Genomic DNA, 25434 nt, shown 5'->3' on the forward strand with positions numbered 1-25434 from the left:
AACAAAACTAGGTTGTCACACCCATAAGAGCCTAAGGATAAATAAATTCTCAACACTGTTTTTCTAGGCTTGTTGTTTTTTTTTTCAGATGTGACTGATATTCCTTTCTTGGCAGTATACTGTCGCTATTCTCATAACAGTCCCATGAAGATAGGAAATCGACAGGACATAGAATGGGGAACGTTGAGAATATCGGAATATCAGAACAGACAATGTATTGAAAAAAAATACTTACCATTTGCGATAAAAATTCAGCCAGCGGCATGAGCAATGATATTATCCTTATCAGATTTTATTTCCTGTAAAAAGGGAAAGACAAACACATGTAACAACACGCAACTAACGTCATTTTGTAATATTTTGAAATTTATTCTCGAGTATATTAGCGTTAAAATAATGCACTGTAAATAGAGTTTAACTGAGAGTAATGCGTACATATATTCAGGATAATAAGAACTTCAGGAAATACATTTTTACTAACATTAATTTATGGTCCACATACTCACGCGATCATACACAGTACAAAATGGACAAATAACGGATCGTGTCTGGTCAAACAAGAAACAACGCAAAAATCTGGAAGTAATCTAACTTAAATGCAACCATATCGTCTTTGCTTCATTCGCAACTGTCACAAGTAGAATTCGTCAACAGTGAATTTTGTATTTTCGTTATCTAATTAACTCTGTTCGCCTTACAGCTACTACACTGTCTTTTGTTGATCCGTACCCTTTGCTTACCGAAGATACACCTGCAGTTGCATTGCGGACTGCAGCAAAACTTTGATACCCGGCATGAAGCTAGCAATCTGAGCGAAATCGGGCCCAGATACCATTTGTGTGTGCAGTCCAATGCCGTTGGCGTAATCACCAGCTTGAATCAGCTGCACCAACTGACCGAGTGACGTGAGGGTATTTTGCGATAACTGATGGAACAAAAACACATTATAATTCAGTTTAACATAAAAGCCGAGAAACTTACCCGATGGTCACGGAGCAAATCGTATAAAGACTCTAATCTTTTCGAGACATCCTCTAGTTTCCTCTTAGTTTGCTATTAAAGGAAAGAAATATTCGATTAAGAAACATTTGTTATATAACAATTACAATGGACTACTGTGTGGTTTCCGTTCAGCGCTCACTTTAGAGCAACATTATGTTCATATCGATAGCAAAATATTGTTTCATAATTGTACTGAGCATATTTTTGTACTAGCTTTACCCTTAAACGTATAATAGTTCCATTTAAATAGGAAATCAAGCAGAGATGTAAATGTTATGCTTTATGGGCAATTAATTTCGACACATACTAGAACATGTAACCACGGGTCTTATTCAACGCTCATAGTGGAAACATTAACCTTTTGAAAGTGTTACCTTTTCTGGCCACTTAACGCATTCCTATATAGTTTGTAAGCTATTGAGGCATAAGAATGTTACTATACACACGCCTTCCTTATGGAATATTCGTTGTAATGTCTATTTGTAATGTTTAATTTTGGAGTGAGCGGTGAATGGGACCCTTGATCGTGTTTGGTTCTCCATTCACCAGTCATAATAGCTGTAAACAACATTATTTTTTTCCCACAAAAATCAATGATAGTATAGTGTAGATGATTAAATATGATTAGCAGGCATCAGCGGGAATAAACTAGTAAACTAATTTTGTAAACTTTTCAGCAAATTTAAAAAAATATACAAAAATCGACAATAGACACTCATGTATCATGTAGTTGTTGCCCCGTCCGAGCTTCATCCTTTTTTTGCGAAGGATTACGTCTTTTGGCAACATATTGGGGGTGCAATTTCAAAAAAACCAAAATCTACCGCGTTACGTATAAGTGGTCAAAACCTCTGCCTCTGCCAATAGCGGATGGAATTTTTTTTTTTTTTTTTTTTTGTAGTGATCCAGTGGCAGCAACTTGCTAAAACTCTACACTGGACCCCTTTTATTGGTAAATTTTGCTTCTATGAGCCTCTATTTTAAATCAGCACACAGACGTTCCTAGGCTATGGTGCCCGTTTGGTCACTGTTGTTTTTGTGCTGATCAAAATAGTTTTGATAATATAATTGCGCATTCTTGTTTTTTTAAAAGGTTGATTTTCGTCCCAGTCTTGTCTTCTGTCGTCACTTATTTTGTCATTTTGTCTTGTGTATTAACCCCCACTTGTCTTGTTTATTGTGTCAACTTGTGTCTATTGTCCTTCCCCATCTGTTACTCTGTCATGACTAATTTCATTGATATATAAAAATAGTAATATTAATTACGGGATAATATGGTTATTTCTCGATTACTTTTTCAAAGGGAAGCACCAGCTCCTGCAAACAATGCATCCGATCGTCGATCCGGCGCAACCGGCAGCTCGCACACGCTTATCAACACCACCAGCAGGTAGAGGAAAATTTCCCCTATCTGATGATAGTGCCAGCACGCGCGGGCGAGCCACCAGTTACGCCAAATCGACGACCAAACGCACCGCCTACAAAAGCCGGTACGCATCCTTGAAAAAGTTATCGAGATTTCTACTAATTAATGAATTATTGACAATTACCTCTCATGATCCTTGGCTCTGATTTTAACTTACCACTTTTTGATTATTTATCAAATAACTCTCCCAGAATATATAACTCCCCAATGCTTTGTTGGTTTCTGGTCTCATTTGGATTGGTCCTGAATTTGTTTGACATCCTGTTCGAAGTAATTCTTTGAGTTCCAGCTTGTACGTGTCTCACGTCATATGATTCGCCATTCATAAAGATAATGGGTTAAAAGGGAGTAAAACATACATAAAGGTAGATTAGTATTAGTTGTACTTGATCCAAACAATAGAAAGAAGCATAGATGACTTAGTAGAAAAATAAAACTAATAAATAACTAAAAGTGCAATGGATAAGTGTTAGTTCCGGGATCATTTTAGTGTTAGTAGTTATGTTAGTTTTGATCCGTATTCAGCCCTGCTGGCCCCTCAAGCACTATTTGCAGCAATTGTGATAAGATTATGCGACACTGCTACTCCTACTATGTTAGATGTATGACTTGGCAATTTTCGCAACGCAATGTCTTTCAATAAATCACTCAATCAATTTGATGTTTGAAAATTTGCTCAAAAGGGCTTTGTTGACACATCATACCTTACCGAAAACTAAAGCACAATAATCCTAATTCTTATTTCAAACCTATCAACATATTTAACACATCTTTCCTAAAATTTAACTTGTTCGTAAGCGCCTGGTTGAAGATATGACTTTCGCTTTTGACTTTGTCTGTAATTAACAAATACACTAAATAGGAAGATTTATTTATGTTAATTAGCTTTCTGAATTCTATAATTGAAGTTTATTTAATAAATAACTGAAATCTCTAATCTACCTACATAACCCATGCTTTTAAACTACAATTTAACGTGTTTCAAGTACTTCTGGCTTTTACATATCTTATCTTATATCTTTGTTCGTCCCAGATGACACCTTCAAGTGACTAAAATGCTTCACTTTGAAGTTAGTTTCCAAGCTAATTTTAAATTGTATATTGTATAGGGTAAATGTTCCAACTACGCTCTCACATTTCCACTATGTGGCACCACAAAAATACATATGGGCATGTCACAATAGAAGCACACCACAGTGGAAATCCCGAGCCATAGTTCAAACACTTATCCCAAATCAAAATGAAGCACATATAAGATTAGTTACAATACCATGTACAAAAATGATGTTTAACATTGTTTTCTGAGTAATACCTCAATGAAAACAACAATGAAAGCTTGTCACGCAAATAGAAGGAGCACTGTTGGGCACTTTCTGAAATATTTCAGTAGTATAATTCCCTTGCAAACCCAAATAAATCTATCTGCGTAAAAAATAAATAAAATAAGAGTGATTTGCGGCAAAACCCGCCAGTATCACACCCAACGTCAGTGCCTATACGTACGGCTCTCAATAAAAGGAGTAACAAGTGTGATACTATCACTGCTAGACTAGATCTTTGGTTCTCTCATGCAGCGGTTTATCAGAGAGGGGAAGCTTAGTAATCCCCATCGCCTGCCCATGTCGCCATTCTATCGCGGCATGAGCCAGCAACACCGACCATAAACCTACCGTCTCCAACACTCCACTATAAAGCATGAAATTAAGCCCGCCCACCAACAGCAAGGTGCAAAAACTAGCCAAGGGGAGGGGTCAAAACCTCTGCCTCTGCCAATAGCGGATGGATTTTAATTGTAAACAAGCCAATCGATTGGAATTTTTTCTACAAATCTGCTAAAATTAACACCTTATTAATTTTCAGCTTGGTCGCTATTGAAAATTACTCTAATGTCCAACTGTTATATCGTGATCAAAATTATCATCGATTGCCTGCAAAAAGCGCTTTCCCTAACAAAGATTTCAAAATAGAATTCCATGTAGTCACACTGAACGGTGCTTATTCAATCACCGTGTGTGGTGGTGTCCATTCGGTCCTCATCAGCAGCAGCAGTGCTTTCGGCGCGTCACGTTGAACATTGTTCTCCAGTACACAACGAAAGGCTGCCCGCAAGCAGCGAGCTGCAGCCCACATGAGTGTCCATTCACCGAAGAAGGAGGAAGAAGCTGCACCACTATTGATCGGATTCAGTAGCTCTTTGTGAGTTGGTGTGGGCCATCTATGCCAAGCGCGTCACCCTCGTTCCAAACAACATACAACTCGCCAGCCTCATCTGTGTTGAACAACCTAATAACTCAACATTACTCAACCATCACGACCAAACGGTTCTTTTCAGGACTATCATATATTATTGCTGTTTAAGAGTTAATTTTCATTGAATGTTCGCTCGCCTTGCTGCCAGCCACATCACCCCAAAGCTCTTTGATAATGTACCCAGCAATCAAACGTTTGTGGTCAAATGCCTAACGTTATTGAAGTGGTACATACAAATTCTCGCAATGACCGAATACCACATGACCATATCAAATAACCAGACACACTTCGTTAGGTTTTCTCCAGTACGCTAGAAAAAGCAAAAAAAAAATCTCGAATATGATTGATCGCGAATATCTCGCGATTGGAAAAAATTTAGCAAGTAATTCCTCCAATAAATTTTCGGTTTTTCATTATCTATTGAATAAACCAAAAGTTCTGTGCGTGTTGTGCACGAAAATGCGTAATTTTGACATCAGAAAACGAGGCGTTTCCGTGATGGGAAAAGTGGTTTCCCTAACACAGTCACCGAATATTGATACCAAGCACTGAGCATGCCAGACCGTACCTATGTTTATGCCAATTGATGCAAATTTTAAGCCCCTCCTATTAAGAGAATTATGGCCAAAAAAACATTATAGTTCTGCGCCATAATTATACTGCCGCTTTTCGCATGGCGGTCCACAAGCCAGCAAGCTGAGAAAAACGCATTTTAAATTTGCTTCGCACCATTGCTTCTTATGTAATGGGACAATCCGTTCTGCTATTTTTCCCAAATTTTCCAAAACAAAGATGTTTTATGGGCAGTATAATACGTTTAGTCGAAAAAAAAACTTTTGTTTACATCACATGCGAACGGTGAATGAAGATCTTGAACTTAAAATAGACATTAAGACTAATATTTCATTTGCAAGGTGAGAATGGAATCAGTATTTCACAGCTTATGGGGTGTTTACACTTATGCTAGCTCACCAGCTCAACCAACTCGCAAGAATTTCAGTTGCTCCTGAATGCTGGTAGATACTGACGCCCTGTTTACATTATGCTGGCTACTTTTTAGTACAGTTCTAGTACACTAGCACTAGCACACCAGCACAAGTGTAAACTCCCCCATTAAACAACTTAATTATTTTTATTTTCCTTGATTTGTTTTCCGTCGGTCTTGTTTTCACTACTGAGTACCAATGCTACCGACGCCAGGAAGGCAGCTCCCACACCTGGACCCTACTGCACCTATTGACCCATCAACACATGTGCCGGGGACCAACGGCTTTACTTCCCTTTCGAAGGAAGGCGTGATCACAGGTTTAATGCCTCAGAAAATCCCGGCGGCGCCGACCGGGATTGAACCCAGACCAGTACACCACCGGCGCCGCTATTAACAACTTACAACTATAGTCGCTATATTCATAGTCTGGCGGATAGAATCTCGGGAACCAATTAAGCTGTCAAATAGCGGAACCAATCGAGCAAATCACGACCAACAACAGAAAAGAGCACATCAGCTATTGCGAACAAAACTTCGGATACCCTTTTCGCGTGACTCAAGGCGCGCCTACGCAAACCTAGGTTGAGGAAAGTTTGCCCTATCCGATGATGCCGATAATTTGCGTTCGATTGGCGAGGAAAGAATAATTAATGTTTTGTTTAAAAAAGTTTTAGTACCTTTTCAATTGTTGGTCTAAAATATAGTGAATTGGTTCCGCTTTTTGATAGATCGAAATTCTATCCGCCAGACTATGAATATAGCGACTATACTTACAACGGTAATACACGGCCAGAAAAGGCAAACATTTCAAAAAGTCTAGCAAATATCACGGGGCAAGATGGGTGGAAGGGCTACCTGTGAAAAACAATTGTACTAACGTTGTAAATCGCAGATTTGATCTAAAAGTGAGCGGTGAACTGGCATTACACGGTACATTACTTGACTATTATTATAATAATGAACTGGGTAACTTACCGGGTTACCAGCCGCATCAATGCAGTTCTTTTTCAACTCTTCGAATACTGTCTGTAAGTAGATATACTCTTCGGGTAGTGGTGGCTTCTGCTTTGGTGGCTCGGGTACAACCGGTGCAGCCGGCTGAGGGGTGGGTTGTTGCCGATAGTTGGCATTGAAATTGGCTCCTGGCTGTTGTTGTTGTTGTTGTTGCTGCTGTAGCGGCTGCTGCTGCTGCTGCTGCTGCTGTTGCTGCTGGTATGGCAAGTTTTGTTGGAAGTTCTGATAGTTGACAACTCCGGTTTGCTGCTGAGGTTGACTACCAGCCATAGCAGGATTAAATATGGCCGGCTGCTGGGGTGGCAAGCCAGGTGTTCCGGTTGGTAAGTACTGACCCGGCATATAATTACTATTCGGATCCGGATATCCGTTTTGCGGTTGTGTTGGGAAACCACCTGGTAGCGGCGATGTAATGGGGGCCACTGTAGCAGCTTCAGGTTTCGCCTGAAATGGTAAAAAACAAACGGAAGGTTATCACAAGTATCCAAATGGTTTGCTATTTTGATGGAATGAGCAGAAAATATGGCAAACAGGTGTTAATAAGTTTGAAGTTCATGGCTTTAGCTCAATATGATCGAAAAGGCAAATAATGGCATCGAATTGGTTTTGAACATGTGAAATATTTTCTGATAATATCCGGCTCACTGCTTCGACCTGTTAATCTATGTAGGGTAGAGAACTACTTCGGCCTAATCACCCATTTTGGGCCTAGCGAGCAGAAAACTTCAAAAAAATCCATGATTTCAGAGTTAACAAGTCAATTATGCGTTTGGTAAGATACTTTAGTTAAAAGGCTACCGAACGAAGTCAATGAGAACGCGTGGTATGAAGGTTTGCACCCATTATTCCCAAAAACAAAAAAAGCGCTCCGACCGAATCAATTTTTATCTTCATCCGATAGGCCGAAGTAAATTCATTGGCGTTTCAATTGCGTTTCAATGCGTTAGGCCGAGTTCAAAATCCTTAGGCCGAGTTTGGCGTCAAGAAGCAGTGTTGGACTTTTGACAATATCTCAACGATTTTCAAATCTTATGGTACGTACGGAAAGGTAAATAAATTTGGAAGCCATCAGTAATAATAACATTCCTTTTGGTGCTAAACTCAACTAGGTTAAGAAAGACTAAGTGCGGGTTATGCTTAATAGGCCGGAAATGGGATAGTTAACCCTATTTATGATTGTATGGCTCCATTGTATTTTTGATCACATACTCTTAACTTACAAACTTTCTAAACTGCTCGGAAAACAATCCGTTCCCATTAATCCGTTCTCGTTAACGAATATGGGATCGGATTTTTTTTGCGAATGCAATCAAATAAACAAATTGTTATTTAAGCTTTAGTCGATCATGCATTCAAATATGTATATGGTGGAAACTATTTTTTTTTTTTTTGATGCACTTAACTAATTGTCCACATCACCGTCGGTACCGTACATAATGTGGTTACATTATACTGGTTCAGCACTGCTAACTAGCTCAACCAGCTCAAGCAACTAGCACGATTTTCAGTTGCTGACGCCCTACATTATGCTAAATTATTTTTAGTACAGTTCTAGCACACTAGCACCAGCATACTAAAGGGTGTCCACGATGAAATTGCCACACTATGAAATTGCTCTAACTTTTTAACCGTTGGGTAGAATTTAATAAAAATTTGGGTGGATTTAGTTCATAGTGCATTATTTACATCCTGCAAGTTTTAAAGTCCTGTGATCAAAACTCGCGGAAATGGAGTCGAAAGAACAGCTCGTGCGTGATAAAATCTTGCGCATTCATCACGAGAACAAGGATCTCTCGCATCGTTCCATCGCTAAAACGTTGGGAATCGCGAATTCCACGGTGTCGCGAGTGATTAAGCGATTCGAGGAACGGTTGACCACCAATCGGAAGCCCAGAAGTGAAGGAAAAAGTATTCCGTACAACACCAAAAATCACAACCGCGTAGTTGGGGCCTTCAACCGAAATCCGAACGCCTCCGTTAGGGATGTGGCTAAGAAGTTGCACCTAAGCCGAAGTTTTGTCCAGAAGGCCAAAACTAAGGCTGGGCTTCGAACGTTCAAGGTACAAAAGGCCCCTAATCGCGACGAGAAGCAGAACAAGTCCGCCAAAACCCGTGCCAGGAAGTTGTACCTCAACATGCTGACGAAAGTTGAATGCTGCATCATGGACGACGAAACATATGTGAAGGCCGACTTCAAACAGATCCCCGGCAACCTGTTTTTCACGGCCAAGGATAAGTTCAGCGTTCCGGAGCATGTCCGCACTCAGAAGATGTCCAAATTTGCGAAGAAATTCCTGGTTTGGCAAGCCATCTGCACGTGCGGGAAGCGGAGTGCACCTTTCGTGACCCAGGACACGATGAACGGACAGGTGTACATAAAAGAGTGCCTCCAGAAGCGGCTGCTTCCTCTCCTGAAGGCCCACAACGTCCCAACAATCTTCTGGCCGGATTTGGCCTCATGCCACTACTCCAAGGACGTGCTGAAGTGGTATGCGGACAATAAGGTCAATTTCGTGCCGAAAATGTTCAACCTTCCCAACACTCTGGAGCTCCGCCCCATCGAGAAGTACTGGGCGATTATGAAGCAGCACCTTCTTAAACGACCTAAGGTAGTGAAGACAGTCGAGGAACTGAAGAAAGTATGGGTTTACATGCAAAAAACGGTTGATTCACAGGTTGTGCAGAATCTTATGGCCGGGGTTAAGGCCAAGGTGCGGGCATTTGCGTATGGACTGTAAATAAAATACGAGTAAAATGGTAAAATGAAGTTTAATAGTTATTTCTCAATCCCTGAAAATTTGATGGCAATCGGATGAAAACTCGAATTTTGCGAATCAATTTTGTGTGTGGCAATTTCATCGTGGACACCCTTTAGTACAGATGTTAACACCACATAAGGGACTGGGTGGTAGGTAAGGGACTGTTAATAAACTACAGAGACAAATAATAGATAACCCGTCTTGCCCCATGACCAATCTTGAACCACCTTACCCTATAAGTGCTCGAAGTACATCTTTTTTAGAAATGGTTCATCCAAGAATGTCTAAAGGTGTCTCATGTTCTAAAAGTTGACTATGAGAAAATCGCGAATAATGTTTCGAATCAATTCTGCTCATTTGAAGAAATAGGTATAAGTTAAAATTAGTCTGTGCAGTCACATTTCAACAGAATCAATTTGTTTTAGTGAAAGCTACATAAATTACCTTCAATGAAATCAGTTAAGCCTATTTTTATACGAAAACTATTCAGTGGGACTGTTATTTACTCTTGTCGTTGTGGTTGCGTTTAGATGAACGTGCTTTCAGTCTCCGCGAAATTTCGAGAGTTCCTGGATAGTTTGCATAGGTTTGCATCATTAACTGAAACCAACAGTTAGTGCGTTGCCATGGCTCGTTGCTACATATATGAAGTCTTTAAAGTCAGGTCGTCGGTCCATGGTTGTCGTTTGCTACATATATGAAGCCTAGCAGTATGTAGTATGAGCATTTCGAGAAACAATTTTTTTTTTTAAACTGCAGATTTTTAGCCGACTGGCTAGTTATTCTCCAGCAAGAGACTAATGATGAATGATATGTGTAGAACAAAAACTTCTTCGCATCTTGCTATACTACTTAGCAAGGTGAGTGGAGGTCTAAAAGGGATTGTGCTCTGTCATTTTGAGTCCACCCATAGATTTATGGTGGCTGACATGCTGTGGAAAGAAAGAAGATCAATACCTGAAAACTGCACAGAAGTGGAAAATTTATTTAAGTTTGAGGAGCTTATTAGAAGTTAAGGGAACATTATTCTATTACAGGGAAGCTCATAATTGATATAATTACAATTTTTTAAACCTCATGGACTTGCAATAGTTGTGGAAATAACGTTCAAATTCAAGACATTTCGTTCGTGGACCTTCACCATAAATCAAGAAACGTAGAAGTGCAGCAAATTTTGAGGAAGTTTTGCGAATTTCGTAGTATTTTGAGAAGCTGCGTAAAACTTCATACAAGTGTAAGGAATTTTGAAAAAGTTCCGGGAATGTTGTAGAAGATCTAAAAATAGTTCATCAAAAACTTTTAAAAAGTTCAGGGATCCTCGCTTCAGTTTAGGGAACTTCGTTGCAATTTGTCAGAGATCTTACTTCAAAAAAAGCTCCATGAACTTCTTGGAGGTTTAGGGAACTTCGTTAAATTTCAAGAAACTTTCTAGATGTTCAAGAATATTTGTAGATGTCTTAGGTGTCTTTCCAGAAGTGCAAAGATATTTAGAGATCTTCGTAGAAATAAGAGAAATGGAAAAAATATGGAATTTGGAATAAATTCAGGGAACATCGTAAAAATTGAAGACATTTTGTAAAACTTGAGGGAGTTTTGTAGACGTTCGGGAAACGTTGCATGAGTTACAGGATATTCTTTAACACATCTTAGACAACTTGGAATATTTAAAAGATCTCCATATAGGCACCGAAAATATTAGTAAAGTTCTCAAAATATTTTTCCAAGACTTCAGGTTAATCAAGTTCTGAGGATCTACAACTGTTTAAAAATTCAAATATTCTGAATTTGAATATTGAATCTGATGGAATCTTGAATGGTAAATCTAGATTTTATGGACCTGTTTGAACATTCTCTATAGGGAAAACCTGTGCCTTGGTGATTTAGCTATATTGTCAACAATTAGCACTTAAGCAGCTGAATTCCGGGTATAAATTTCAACGAAGAGATGAAAATTTCTACATATACCTAATATGCATAAATGTTTTTCTTTTCGATTAAATGTATGCCCGGAATTCAGCTACAGGATAGTTTGAATGGCTCAGCACATAAGAAATCCGTGCTTGATGTGTTTTTTTATTAAATAAATCAAAAATACTGAAAAAATTCTTATCCGTATAAAGTACGTGTAAATAATAAATTGGTACCGAATAGGTTTAACCATTCCATTTTAAATTTAAAAAATATCACAATGCTTTTGTAAAAATAAATTAAATTATTATCAAGTTACAAACAAGGACAAAATTATTCAAGTTTCGAGTTAATTCCCTTCGATAAGAAGTTAAGTTAAATCTTGAATTTATATATAACTCCGAATGTTAGTCATCACTTGAATTAAGGACGATCATATTGGTCATAACTACGCCTGGATACCTCCAGAACTGTCATGGTATCCTTCATTATGACTTTTGCATCTGTCAACTATTTTGTTTTGCACTTTATTAATAGACCATTTGACTAAAGCCCTCTCAGACGTCCAAAATTTTACTATAGAACTATCAATTCTATACTTTCATCTCCTCATCTATCGTATAAAAATTACCACTTTAATCTGTTATTTGAAATAAGCATCTTCAAGTATAAAAAAGTTATTTTTTTTCTTAGTGTATAACCTTAGCAAAAAAATTCACTAGTGCAATAAAGTATTTTTAAATTGAAGAAACATTTTAGAAGACATCAAAATGCTACACTCAATAGTTTCGTCGCAAATGGCCATACCCCTCTTTTTTGATTTCGTCCCACTGTGCACCGGTTGGTGATCGGAGCTGAGATCGTTGTGCGCCTCCGGCTTGGATAGTCCGATGTTCGACAGGAAAAAGTTCAGGGTGGAGGAATTTCCCGCCGGAGATAAAAATTGGACCGTCCGGAAACTGCACAGCGTATAGTAGACTGATGCAAAATTTGAAATTTTCGCTCCACGGTGCTCAAACGGTTCCAAATCGGGTCCTTATTAGCTACACAAAATTTAAACTTTTTTGGTAAGAAACTGACGTGGCACAAACCGCTATTCTTATGGAAATTTTCTAAACTACAACTTTGCGAAAGTTTGTTTTTCAGCCAAACGTCAAATTAAATAGTTATTAATTGTTTAAGAGATTTATAACCTTATGGCATGATCAAGCAGCTGTATTGTGGGCAACACTGTATTTTGCAGTGTGACATTTTTTTTTTTTTTTTTTTTTTTCTTTGGTTTGTTTTCCGTCGATCTTGTTTTCCGTGCTGAGCACCAATGCTACCGACGTGCCAGGAAGGCAGCTCCCACACCTGGACCCTACCTATCGACCCATCAACTCATGAACCGGGGACCAACGGCTTTACTTCCCATCCGAAGGAAGGCGTGATCAGAGATGTTATGCCTCAGAACATCCCGGCGGCGCCGACTGGGATTGAACCCAGGCCTGTTGGGGTGAGAGGTAATCACGCTTACCACTACACCACCGGCGCCGTTGCAGTGTGACATAGCAGCAATGATTTTTGTCCTCTATTCTAGGCGCCATAAACACCAATGCTGCCTGCTGAACAGTTGAATGAGCATAATCATAAGACATCAGTGACTTGAATCATTAATAACTTTTGTTCCTTAAATGGATTGAAAAGTTAGTTTCCATATAAACTTCAAATGGTTTGTGCCAAATCAGTCTCTTACTAAATGGGTTCAAATTTTAGGAGGCTAATCAGGACCCAATTCGGAACCGTTTGAGCAGTGTGGAGCGAAAATTTCAAATTTTGCATCAGTCTACTGTACAGTCCATGTTGTGCGTGGTCGATCAATAGACATCAATTTCGGTTCCGCTGGTAGTTCCGTCAAGCATCATGGCGGGCATTAAGCTCACCCGCAATGATGAATCGGGAGCTAGTACGAGTTATGGCGATCAGGTAGTTCTTGAATTGGATTTCGATGCTGTGCTTGCAGAGGAAGTCGGCAAGCTCAATCTGTTTAGCTCTTACAGAGCAAGCGTTCCAAGGAGCGATGGTTAGCGGTTTAAACACCATACTGGATGATGAACTTATCGAGCACTTGGATATGTTCGGGCTTATTGCGGCACCTACGTAGTGCACCGGTCATGTTGACAAAATTTTCCATCAGTTCATCCACTGAAAACAGATCGGGGTTGTTGTTTTGCATTTTTGGTCGTCTCCAGTATCCAGGGGGATGGAGAGCTTTGTCCAGCAGAAGATCCAAACGTTTCTTTAGGGGAAGCAGATCGCACCCGCAAATTCGCTTGTCCGTGAAGAGGCGGAAAATCCTCCTCCAGCAGGGGCCTTAGCCTTCCTTCCTCCTGGTTGCTTGTTGGTGGACGCCTGTTTTCGGATGCACTTCAAATCTTCGTGTTTAGGGCACTGCTTGTCGGATCCTTTATGAGCACCACCACGGTTGGCACATTTTCGTCCTTCCTTGTCATCCAATAGACGACACTTGGGGCCAGCTTGTACCGGTCCCTGATTTCATGTTTAATAAACTTCGGGTCGAAGTTTGGTAGGCCCCTGATGACGACCTTGAACGGTTTCGCACAGGGAATGTCGTGGGTGAAGAATTCCACCTTGGAAGTCCTCAGGTGGGCGATGACCAAGTCATACTCCGCTTTCGTACGGAGCACCACCTTGGTACCGACTCTGCCCAGCTTGAATTCTGCTTTGACGCCCAGCGATGCCAGATCCGTGATGAGCTCGTTAAGATGGGCATTTTTCACTACCAGTGGAGGTAGCTTCACTCTTGCCGCGCTCATGTCGGCAGCATTTTCTTTTTCGGCAGCGTCACCGAAATCTCCGTTCGTCGCAGAGCCATCGGACTGGCCCCGATTTTTCTTCCTCTTCTTGCTGAGTTTTTCCGTCACAGCTGGCTGGATATTCCCATCCATGGAGTGAACAGCAAACCTGTTGGATGTAGGTACACCCGAGCTTCCTTCACCGGGGTTCTTGTCCTTCACCAGCCTTCGCGAGCGATGCTTCCCCATTTCGGGGCACGCACACAAAAAAAAACCGCGAAAGAGAGAGCGCGAACACTATCGCCACGAGCTTTTCGAACAACTCGAGAATGACAACAAGCAGCTATATGTCTTCTTAGGCTCTGAACCATTTGGTGGATTATTTTAACTTTTGGTTAAAATTTGACAGATGAAAAGTTATCGATTAACCCTGCTATCCGAGCGTGGTTACTTCTGACAGACAAGAAGTTAAATTTTGACGACCGTGGCTCGAAAACCGGTCGATCGACAGCACGGGGATTTTCGAACATAAGAAATAACTTTCGAAATGTCACTTTTAACCACGAGTTAAATTTAACTCGGCAAATGGTTCACAGCCTTAGTTTTATTGTTCGTCTTTGCTTACCACGATAGCATGCATACACTGACCGAAAACATCCACAATAATTCGAATGATTATTGCATTGCTCGAGCCCTTTAACAATATGCTTTCGAATTTCTATGGTTGAATTCGTCAACAGCTGACGAGCATGCATGAATGTCATCCAGATAAAGGATATTTATTCGAAAAATGACAGTGAAACATACAGCGCATACAGGACAACAATTTAAGAATAGGATGACTTGCAAATACTTTAAATTAAATTTATAATTCGATTGTTGTTTACATTTCCACTAGGATTGGGCGATCTTAGATCGATCTTTCGCTTTTTGTGTCGGTGTAAAGGCTACACGCTATCTCAAAACTACCCATATTTGGGTAGAATCCACCCAGACCGATCAAAACTGAATCTACCCAAAAATGAGTAAACTATGTTGGGAGTGACAAGTTGACAAATGGACAACATCGACATGAATCCGGTCGACTTTGTTCATTTGTCAACTTGTCACTCCAAACATAGTTTACCCATTTTTGGGTAGATTCAGTTTTGACGGATGTGGGTGGATTCTACCCAAATTTGGGTAATTTTGAAATAGCATGTACACTGTGTCTTTCTTCTCTTATCTGCTGCTTTACACTTAAGTTGGGTTTAGACTAAGCAAGTCAAATGATCAACTCAGTTGAATTCAATTGGCTTGAAAAGTTCAACTTTTTTCAATTCAAGTGAGTTGATCCAGTCAGTTGAATGACATGGTTTACACGTTAAATTCGCGTTCAAGTCAGTTGAATTCAACTGACTTGATCAATTGACTTGCCCTGTCTAAACCCAGCTTTAGGCACACACTAAGATTTTGTTTTGGTGTTCGGTAAATTTCAGGTGTAACATTTGATAACGGCACAAAAACTTAACGATTAACGTACCCTATTCTAGTTGAAATTCTATTACTACACTATGTTTGTTTTGATTCGCTATGAAAGTTTGACAGATAACATCAGGGGAGTGGATTCATGCAGAACATGCAGGGGTGAGTGAAATAGCTTGGGACTGCTTGGGACCGTTGTTCTGGTACTGAGTGAGCCAAAAATAATAATGATTTTCTTCGGGACCCAGTGGTCTTAGAGTTACCTCTATGCTATAAGGCTGTGAATTCGACAATATTCAAAATAATCATTTTGCGCAAAATGAGTTTGATTATTTTGCTTTTGAGGATCGCTTCTGATTTTGACAATTTCGGAGTCGAGTTACGTACGCCTTTGGATACGGTCGTGTTTTAAGTTTGTTCTCTGTTTTGTGCGTGCATTCGCTTTCATAGTTTTCGGCTGCATTTGCCAGATTAGCGCTGGCACTCTGCCTCCCGGACGGTTATACGTGTGTGAGTGGTGGTTTTCTCGCTTTCCGAGAAGTTTTAGAATCGAGAAAGAAAACATGATTCATCATGTTTGCAAAATTGCAAGCATAAGAAGATTTGGCGCTATCTGCGTGGTTTGATTTTTTCACCCAGACCAGAAATTTGTGGCATCGCGAGTGAAAATTTTAATTTCAGTTTATTTACGCGGTGATGAGAATGGCGTTGATCTATTGTTAGGGTTTTGCGATGTGCATTGCTTTTGTGCACGGAGTGACTTGAAAAAGAAAAGCGAAGAAAAGTGATATTTGGTTGTTGTGTGGTTGGAGTCGCTGGATGAAGAATTGTTTAGGGATGACTAGAGAAAAATATGCGTGGAAGCATCGGGAATGCGCTCCCGCGTGAAGTGATTTGGTGAGTACGTTCCAGTTGAAGATTGTTGACAAGTGTATTTGTGGTGATGCAAATTATGGTTTAGATGACTCATGGCTTCAAACATTTTGTGTATCCAAATAAAACATATTACATACTAAATACGCACAGGGCATCGTCTGCTGACCATTGCCGCGGGTATATCGTGATAGTCCCAGGTAATCGATTCAAGCTTTAGTTGGCGGCGGTGGTTTTTCTTGACCTTCTACCCCCTGAGTACTTAGTGTGAATAAGGGTGTCTATGTGATGTTTTGCTGTACCTGTTGTGGACATCTAGTGCATCCTGTTCCCTTAACTTGTTGAGGACACCCTGTCTTGCCTCAAAAGTTACCCTTTTTGAAGTACTAGTCTTCACAAAATACCACCATTACGGAGCATGAGATTTGATCAAATTATTCGCAGTTCTACTTGTCCAACGCCCCCGGCTGGGTGAGGGATAGGACACACACACACGCTTCTGATTTTGACAATTTCGGGTCGGATAATCAAGCAGTGGTGAATATCAACAAACGCGTATTCGTTGATGTTTAATGAACTCATTTGTTCGTTTCGCTCGTACTTCACAGCGAAGATATTCAAAACGAACGCAATTCATCTACACTGGGTTGAAGCGCTACTCCTTGCGTGTAGCAAGGTTGGAAACTAACGATTTTAAATTGGCTCACAACTTGACTAGCCTATTGGTCCCAAGCAAATCGATTAACGTACCCCATTCTAGTCGAAAATCTAGTACTACACGATGTTTGTTTTGATTCGCTATGAAAGTTTGACAGATAAAATGAGGGGTTCGTGGATTCTCCTATGTTTCGAGGGGTCCATCGATTAGCTTGGGACCGAAGAGAGTACCAGAGCTGAGCCAAAAAGTTGAGCACGTTTTTTCGGGACCTACTAGTCTTAAATTGTGTTTCGAGAAAGTGATATTAATTTCTATGAGATGATAATACTTGATGATATATAAGAACAGTACTACATTTGTGGCTTCTGAATGTTTGGCTGATAGTTCACAATGGCTCCAAGTTGACAAGCACATTGAGTGAGTCCGCACTATCGCCTGCGAGTTTTTTAATTTATTTGAATAAATCAGGCATAACATTTGATAACGGCACAAAAGCATTTGTAAACAAACTTTCTAAGGCCCTTTACACGCGAACCAAAGTACGCCCACGCAAACCAATACCACTTTCGAAAAGGTGATAGTTGCCCCTATCCGATGTTGTTGTTGGTTTGCGTGGGTGTACTTTGGTTCACGTGTAAAGGGCCTTAGAAAGTTTGTTTACAAATGCTTTTGTGCCGTTAACAAATGTTATGCCTGAAATGATGGCAAATGTTTTGTTCTGATATTGCTTGGCGTGAGGAATACAAGACTTTGTTACCCTATATGACCATGATTGTGCGTGATTTTTTGTTCGATTGGTGCGATGAGCGTGAGCCAGGCTTTGGTTCACCGATTTTATGTTCGAAAACGAATAAAAAAAAAACAACAAAAAAACACGTTCGAGCATGCAGTGTTTTAACTTAGCCTTTGACTGATCTCCGGCTGATGATCGGAATTGGTGATCAAAAGCAAGCAAAAATGAAAATGTTAATCATGTCTAATAATAGTGCAGCTATAGAATTGACTAGAGGAAAGTATGCGTGAAAGCTTCTGGAAATCACACCCGGGTCCCGGACAACGATTATGGATTGATTTGGTGAGATCAATCCAGTTGAATAATATTCGTTTATCAGCAATTTCACGTGAAAAGGTACTATTGATTTTCAAAAATGCTCCGATTTTGTTCAAATTTTGTGTACTTGTTCCTTTTCTGAAAACTTTAGACCCGTATTTTTTTTTCGGCATAAGGGTGCACCTTTCTGAGTTAGGGTGGTCCAAAAAATCATAGTTTTTTGCCTATATTGCAAATCTTTACTCCCCCCTTCCCCTATGTAACAATTCGTAACGCTTTAGGTGACCCCCTTCCAATAGGCGTTACGTAATTTATTGACGCCGCCTAAAAAAGTTTTCACTAATTGGCACTTGGCATAAAGCACTATAGTGAACCTACTTCCAATTAATTTGTTTTGAACAATTATAAATTCAAGGCTCAAGTGCAGGATACTCATTATGCCCCTCTTACCACTAGTATGTTAAAAATAAAAGCTAACAAGTTGATCTTCCGAAACAATTGAACACTTGAAGGCATTAATTATATTTCATAATCTGAACCTCAAATTTATAGCAGGATGATTTCTACAACAATGAACGAATAAAAAAAATACTGTTAGTTAAACTCATCAATTTTAATCATAAGTTGTATGGCGTAGGCATCTATTCCAATGTTGTGTCCTTCTGCAAATTGTATAGGCCTTGGATTTTATTTATAAGATCATGTCGATAAAAGCAATTAAAAATAACTAACAAAAAACACTATGAACAAACAGGAGCATAAAAAGGAAGTAAAACATGAAAAATATTAGGGGAATATACTGCCGCTATTCGCATGACAGTCCCATATGGATAGGAAATCTACAGGACATGGAACTGTTATGCGAATAGCGGCAGTATAGAGTAAGAGAGAGAAAAAAACAACTGCTATATGCAAAGACGTTTTGCTCTAACCTGCGGCGAAGATCGATTCGAGTGATCGTGTGAATCAATGATTTTACGCCATCTACGGGTACCGGCGTGGACCGCCGACATTTCATATTGATCACATAACTATTAATACGGGTGAAGTCACAAGGCAGTGGTGATCAACAACGAAACGAACAAAAGAATATTTAATACACATTAGGTGAAAGAGAAGATAGAGAGAAAATCAAAGTAATAGAGAAGTTGAGTGATATCCGGGGGATGTGGTATTAAATGTCTGCTTACCTGTGATCGGGTATTGCTCTTCAGGGCAGGTGGATCGTTCCAACCAGGAGGGGGAGTTGGATTTTTCTGATAGTTGCCCATTGGTGGTGGAGCCATCGACGCTGTGGGCGGTGCCGAAACGTCCAATGGCGAAACTCCAGGGATGTACGGAGATGCGCCCGGTTGTACCAGAGGAGCCGGAGTGAAGGGCTTGAAGTTGTTGGTGTGCTGAGCTTGCTGCGGGGGATTATATAGCGATGCTTGGGGCTGTTGGTTGATTGATTGAGTGTTGAATTGATTAAACTGTGATGAGGGAGATGATTGGAAAGCATTTGGGTTGTACAGATTGGCAGATGTTTGGCCGTATGATGGACCGGACGTTACCGAAGGATCAAGAACATATTTGGCTCGAGTTAGTGGAGTAGATCCCGATTGGGAGTTTACAGATGATGGACGAGGTGGTAGCAATGGGTCTGTTGTCGGTGGAGGTCCCATTGGAGGTTTGCTTGTTACGGGGGGTGCTGCAGTCAGTGGGGCAACCGGAGCGAATTGAGAAACCACAGGAGACTGTTGTGGAGGATGTCCGCTTTGGAACGGGCTTGTATTCCAAGATGTCTGATTCATTGGTTGAGGGATGGTAGGAACCGGAGCTGGGGCAGCAACTGGAGCTGCATTAGTTGATTGCCAACCCTTCATTTTGGCAGCTTGACCAACAGTTGGGAACATTGGGTTAAAAGTTGGTGGCTGTTGATTGCTTACAGAACCACGTTGTCCCGTAGCGTAATAATTATTTTGCTGAACTGGCACATTGCTCTTGTGCCCTAGGGCGTAATATAGACGGTCTCTCAAATCTTCCATTCCAGGATCCGTGGAATTGCCAACGTAAGTCAAAGCCGAATTCAACGAGCCCTGTGCTGCTAACAAACTAGCATACTGCGACAAAAGATCGGCTAACTTTCCGGTGACGTTTGTTGCTCTTCCTTGCTTTTCCAGAGCCTTTTGAAGCAGCATTGCTACTTCTACCAGTTCCTGTAGGTCCCGGTTACTGTTGTTGTTCTTGTCAGGTTCTCCGTTTACGAAATCAGTCAATGCATTGTTCGGCTTTTGGAGATTCCAAGCTTCCACCAGCCTTTCAGTGCTTCCCGCGCAAATGTAGCAGAAAATTGCATTCCGAGCCAATTCAGTGTCCGTTCCAGCTTCAATCTGCAGTCGTTCTCCGAGCCTCTCACAAAGCAAAGGCAACTGATTCTTGCAATGCGTCAGGGCCGCCACTAATGCTTCCTTCCAGGAGTCGATCGTGCATTGCGTAACGACACCACTCCAATCTTCCGTCACGAGGGCCGAGATGATGTTCGCTAGATAACTTTCGCTATTCTTCAAGTAACGTAACTGCACTCGTGCCAACAGTTCAGACCCGCCTGAAAACAGAAAGCATATATTAGAAACAGACAACGGTATTATACCAACTTGTGTACCATTCATAGCCAGAATTAGCGCTTCGGTGGTCTTGCCGGCGTTCATGCAAAGTTCAACGGCTGCCTCCAAGTTTCCGGTCAGCAGAGCCTCACAGATCAAACCCTCACTATCTTGACCGGTGCGAATTCGGTAGGGACAGTAGGTTTTCTTCTCGGTTTCATCACTTTTCGGCTCCACCTCGGTCGAGGAATTCGGGTCGTTCAACATTTTGTTACCGGCAGCGATGGCATCGAAGACAGCATTGTTATCCATTGTCTGTATGTGCGCGGGGGATGGATTTCGGTTAGTATTGCCACGTCGAGCAAGAGTAAATTCTACTTATTCGAACATTCAAATCTACTGAGTAATTTGCGTCACGATCATTGACTGTTCAATAGGAACAACGCATTTGCTGATTGCAATATCAAACGAACAATGAAAGCATATTCAAAGCATTTTTTGCTGATGCATCTACTGGTAATAGTAGTGGTAGTAATAGTAGTAGAATGAGTTCAATATTGTTGTTCTACTCCATGGATAAAATATTTTCCTCTAATTGAAAGTGTGACTCGTCTTACCGAGAGATCAGTGCTATCGTCGGTGCTTGGATCCGTCTCGGTGGAATTATTCTATCACAAAATATGGAAAACGCCACAGGTTGCAATTTCAGTTCAAGCAAAGTAAAGTTATGGTTTCGTATGAAATTATGTACAAAGAATTTGAGAACTGAAACGACGGAACTGATAAAGCAGAAGATAATTATGCCCTATTCTCGATGGTCAACAAATAACATCGACAGAATATCGATCTTATTCCACCAAGACCACGCACAAAATCAAAAAGAAAGGATTGAAATTTGCAGCCAATTGGGAACCAAAAGCATTCAAGTAAAACAAACCGTTACAAACAAGAGGTTCAATTCAAGGAAGACCTTTAAATGAAACTCACCCTACTCAGTCCCGCCATTTGATCAGTCAAACTATCGACCGGGTTGACTGGTTCTGCCGGTGGAGTCATAGTTTCCTTGCTACTGTCTGTATATTTCTTAAACTTGTTGACAATATCCTCAGCATGGTAGCCTAAAATAAGAATGAAGCGTTTCTTAGAGTCACCCTCTAATCATCGCAAATTCGTCTACTCACCCAGTAGATTGAGCATCTCAGCATGTGGATTCTCCTCAAAATTTGCCTTCAAAAAGTACCACAGGAAGCGCGAATGTTGATCGTTTGTCTGATCTGCCTTCTGGCGGCAATAATCGGCAAAACTACCCTCAGCTAGGACCTGCTCTAGCCTGTTTGAGCGGTCCACTAGCTCAGGATCGGTTATCACTTGATTTACCGTAATCCATCGATTGGTTCCATTGAAAGTGATCAGCTTACCACCGAACTGAAATAGGTAAGCAGTTACATGAAAGATGTACCATTTAAACAATCAAGCTGTTGAACATACACCGAAGCAAGCACCAGCGGGTCGCTTCAGCCATTTAGGTGCCCGCTTGAGATCATTACACGTAGGCTGGACTTGGGCGGTCAACTGATGAACCGGTTCGTGCCCAATGCTCTCCATTCCTGGAAACGAGTCGGCTATTTTATTCACGGTCTGCACTTGCTGATGAACACCGCCAAATATCGAATAGACTGTTACATTGCCATCGAAGCTAGATCCTGCGATCAACGCCGGATTTCGAGGACACCATGCAACGTCAAAGTTCCACTGGTTCGTTGTTGCCAGCTCGGAAAGAATTTCGCCGTTCTAAGAAACATGAAACGTAACAAAATTATACACAAACTAACGTTTACTGCATCCATCCGACTTACCGGATCCTCTGAATTTTGATTCCAGCAGTAAATCTTATTATCTTTGCCACAGGAAGCAACTAGATCGAAATCTTTTGAACACCAGGTAAGCCCAAGCACTCCACGCTGATGAATATGGAAACTTTTAGCTGGTGCAGTGGCATAACGCAAATCCCACAATTGTATCGACGGAGCCTGGTCCTCTTCACTGGCCATCCAGAGTTGGGTGGCGACCTCCGGATGCCACTGGACAGCTCGCCAGCGAACCCGTGTCTGTGTATCACTCAGCTTAATAATGGGTTCGTTCTTCCTCAAATCCCAAATCACACATCGAGAGGGAAACACGGAAGCAAGAATATGCTGAACCTGACGGTTCCACGCTAGACCTTGAATGTCCTCGTATGGTTGAATTTTTTGACCGGGACTCATTGGCATAGTAGTGTTGTTTAGATCCCAAATGAATATTTCCGATTCTGATGCACCCGACGCTAGCAAATTGTGTTGGAATGGATTGTAGTCCATGCTTCGAACAGCACCGTTATGTTTATCCTGCTGAGCAATCAGGCCATTTTCACCTTCCAGCAGTTTTGCTGCACTATACACTTGAATAATTCCACTTTCGCATCCTCCAACAATTAGACCGTTGGGGTGATTTTCACCATAATCGAACGGACTCCATAGCACCTTGTGGAATCGATGAGAGCTAGTCTGACTCCCAACTAATTCCAAATCATAACTCGGATCCGATAGGTTGATCGAGTACAACTCCAAAGCGGCCGAGGTGCTGAAAGAGGAATCCAACTGCTGAGCTGCTGTTCCAGCAGCCAGCATAATGGGGGTTTGCTGAACCGGGGACCATGCCACGTTTACCGTTTTCTGGAGCTCCTTAATCTTCATTTTGGATGCTGTAATCAAACATAAAAGTTGTTCCTGTTAACTTCTTTCATATCACTTGATACCACCGATAAGAGCCGGTGGTTTTCTTTTTCATATTATTTTTCTTCTTGCATGTTTTCTAGGTCAATAAACCTCGGTATACTACAAGCTAAACCAAACTACATTGCTTTTAAAAACGGTTTCCTGAATTGTATTGAGTATAGATACTTTTAGGATGCAAGATGTGGAAACATTGATTAGGTATTATTCTTTTTAGAGTTTTTGGCACTAAAAATAGATGTAACCCACTGATTTACAACACAGATTGAATTTGATGACTTGGCTGAATGCGAAAACAGAATCAATGAAAATATTTTTGCTCGACAAAATGCATTGATTCCTCCATTTTTTCCAATGAATAACACTCAATGCTCGCCATTTGCAGGCTTATTTCCTACCTTCAGTAGCAGATGCGATCCAATTTTGTAAAAATCACACGAAAATTCACTTTTTTTACGGCACAATTACACAAAGTTCGAGTAAGCAAATCGAATCGACCGATTTTTTCTTTTTATTTCTGTCATACGTTCCAACGTGGCTGATAAAGCAGATTGCCGATTGCCGCTCTGCTTTACCGTCAACCGGTTGTCAAATCGGGCCGCATTTCGTTAAAAAATGGTAAACATTCCGTTCAGTTCTCGAGGCGTTCAATTTCGATGTTGTTTCTACATAAAGCGTGTTGATAAACTCATTCAAAAAACACCGCATGCCAAACAAAGCAAAAAGGCCTAATATCATGCATTTCATACCGTATCAAGGGGGGGCACTCTACCCGAAACGAAAATCAATTATTTTATTCATGTGTTTCACTTATACATTTTTGCCAAAACATCAGCCTTATACCAACAATCAATACGAAACTAACGATTTTAAATTGTCTCACTACTTGACTAGCCTATTGGTCCCAAGCAAACGATTAACGTACTCCATTCTAGTCGAAATTCTAGTACTACACTATGTTTGTTTTGATTCGCTATGAAAGTTTGACAGATAAAATGAGGGGTTAGTGATTTTGTCTATGTTTCGAGGGGTGAATCGATTAGCTTGGGACCGAAGAGAGTACCAGAGCTGAACCAAAAAGTTGGGCACGTTTCTTCGGGACCTTCTGGTCTTAGAGTTACCTCTATGCTTATACCACAGACAAACAGACATAACACTCGCAAGTTGTTCATCGAACAAGCATTTAACGGTCGATTTAAAAGTATCGTAGTTGGTAGTACCGCCACCTGTGGCGCGCATAGTAAATTCTCTTGCGTTTGACGTTTACACACTACCGCCATCTGTTCAGCGTACTACCCACCATTGTGTATTCAACAGATGGCGGTAATGTTTTAGCGACGATGTTTTAAAGTGAGAAATATTCAATGTGTTATGTCTGTTTGTCTGTGCTTATACCATAGAGGTAACTCAAAGACTAGAAGGTCCGGATATAACGTGCTCAACTTTTTGGCTCAGCTCTGGTACTCTCTTCGGTCCCAAGCTAATCGATTCACGCCTCGAAACATAGGAAAAACCAATAACCCCTCTGTTTGTGCAACGTCAGTTATATGTATAACTACCCTACCCGCTGTAACGAGCAATACAAATAAACTATACAACAGTGTCTCGTATGCCTCCGCCATGGCAGGACGGCAAAACAATCGGTGTTCTTTATTATTAATCAATCCGTATCACAAAAACACAACGTAGGGATCCCGCCCGTGCGCGATCATATGGTGCCGTGACCAACCACTTGATACCGACGGGCAAACTACAAAAGATAGTGCACAACCATCCAACAATTGTGACGACACCGAGGACGATGATGAAGATGCAGCAGTGAATAGCGACATCGACTCAAAGAATCCCGTTTCACTTCCCGCTACGATGGTGTGGCCCTCAGGTAGCCAT

At 40.9% G+C, this 25434-nt stretch overlaps 1 protein-coding gene across 1 annotated transcript; it reads right to left on the reverse strand.

Annotated features, from left to right (window-relative positions):
• Nucleotides 1-345: 345 nt before the first annotated feature.
• On the reverse strand, nt 346-24045 carry Sec31 (secretory 31). The gene is made up of 10 exons (XM_065218271.1): nt 23943-24045; nt 22630-23513; nt 22262-22564; nt 21955-22198; nt 21761-21891; nt 20833-21088; nt 19379-20775; nt 6642-7124; nt 982-1053; nt 346-925 (listed from the first exon to the last, which is right to left on the reverse strand). The coding sequence occupies exons 2-10, from the start codon at nt 23503-23505 to the stop codon at nt 737-739; spliced, it is 3951 nt and encodes a 1316-aa protein (XP_065074343.1). The 5' UTR covers nt 23506-23513; nt 23943-24045; the 3' UTR covers nt 346-736.
• Between the last annotated feature and the right edge of the window lie 1389 nt (nt 24046-25434).

Source organism: Ochlerotatus camptorhynchus, unplaced genomic scaffold (genome assembly GCF_037179485.1).
Source record: "Ochlerotatus camptorhynchus isolate MF236.1 unplaced genomic scaffold, CSIRO-AGI_Acam_v1.1 ptg000085l, whole genome shotgun sequence".
NCBI classification, from domain to species: domain Eukaryota; kingdom Metazoa; phylum Arthropoda; class Insecta; order Diptera; family Culicidae; genus Ochlerotatus; species Ochlerotatus camptorhynchus.

Coding starts and splice junctions, on each gene's coding strand:
- Sec31 (XM_065218271.1), bottom strand. CDS start 23,505: ATGAAGATTAAGGAGCTCCAGAAAACGGTAAACGTGGCATGGTCCCCG. Junction 1,054..6,641: donor TTGATGCGGCTGGTAACCCG/GTAAGTTACCCA, acceptor TTCCTTTAATAG/CAAACTAAGAGGAAACTAGA. Junction 926..981: donor ATTTGCTCCGTGACCATCGG/GTAAGTTTCTCG, acceptor TTGTTCCATCAG/TTATCGCAAAATACCCTCAC.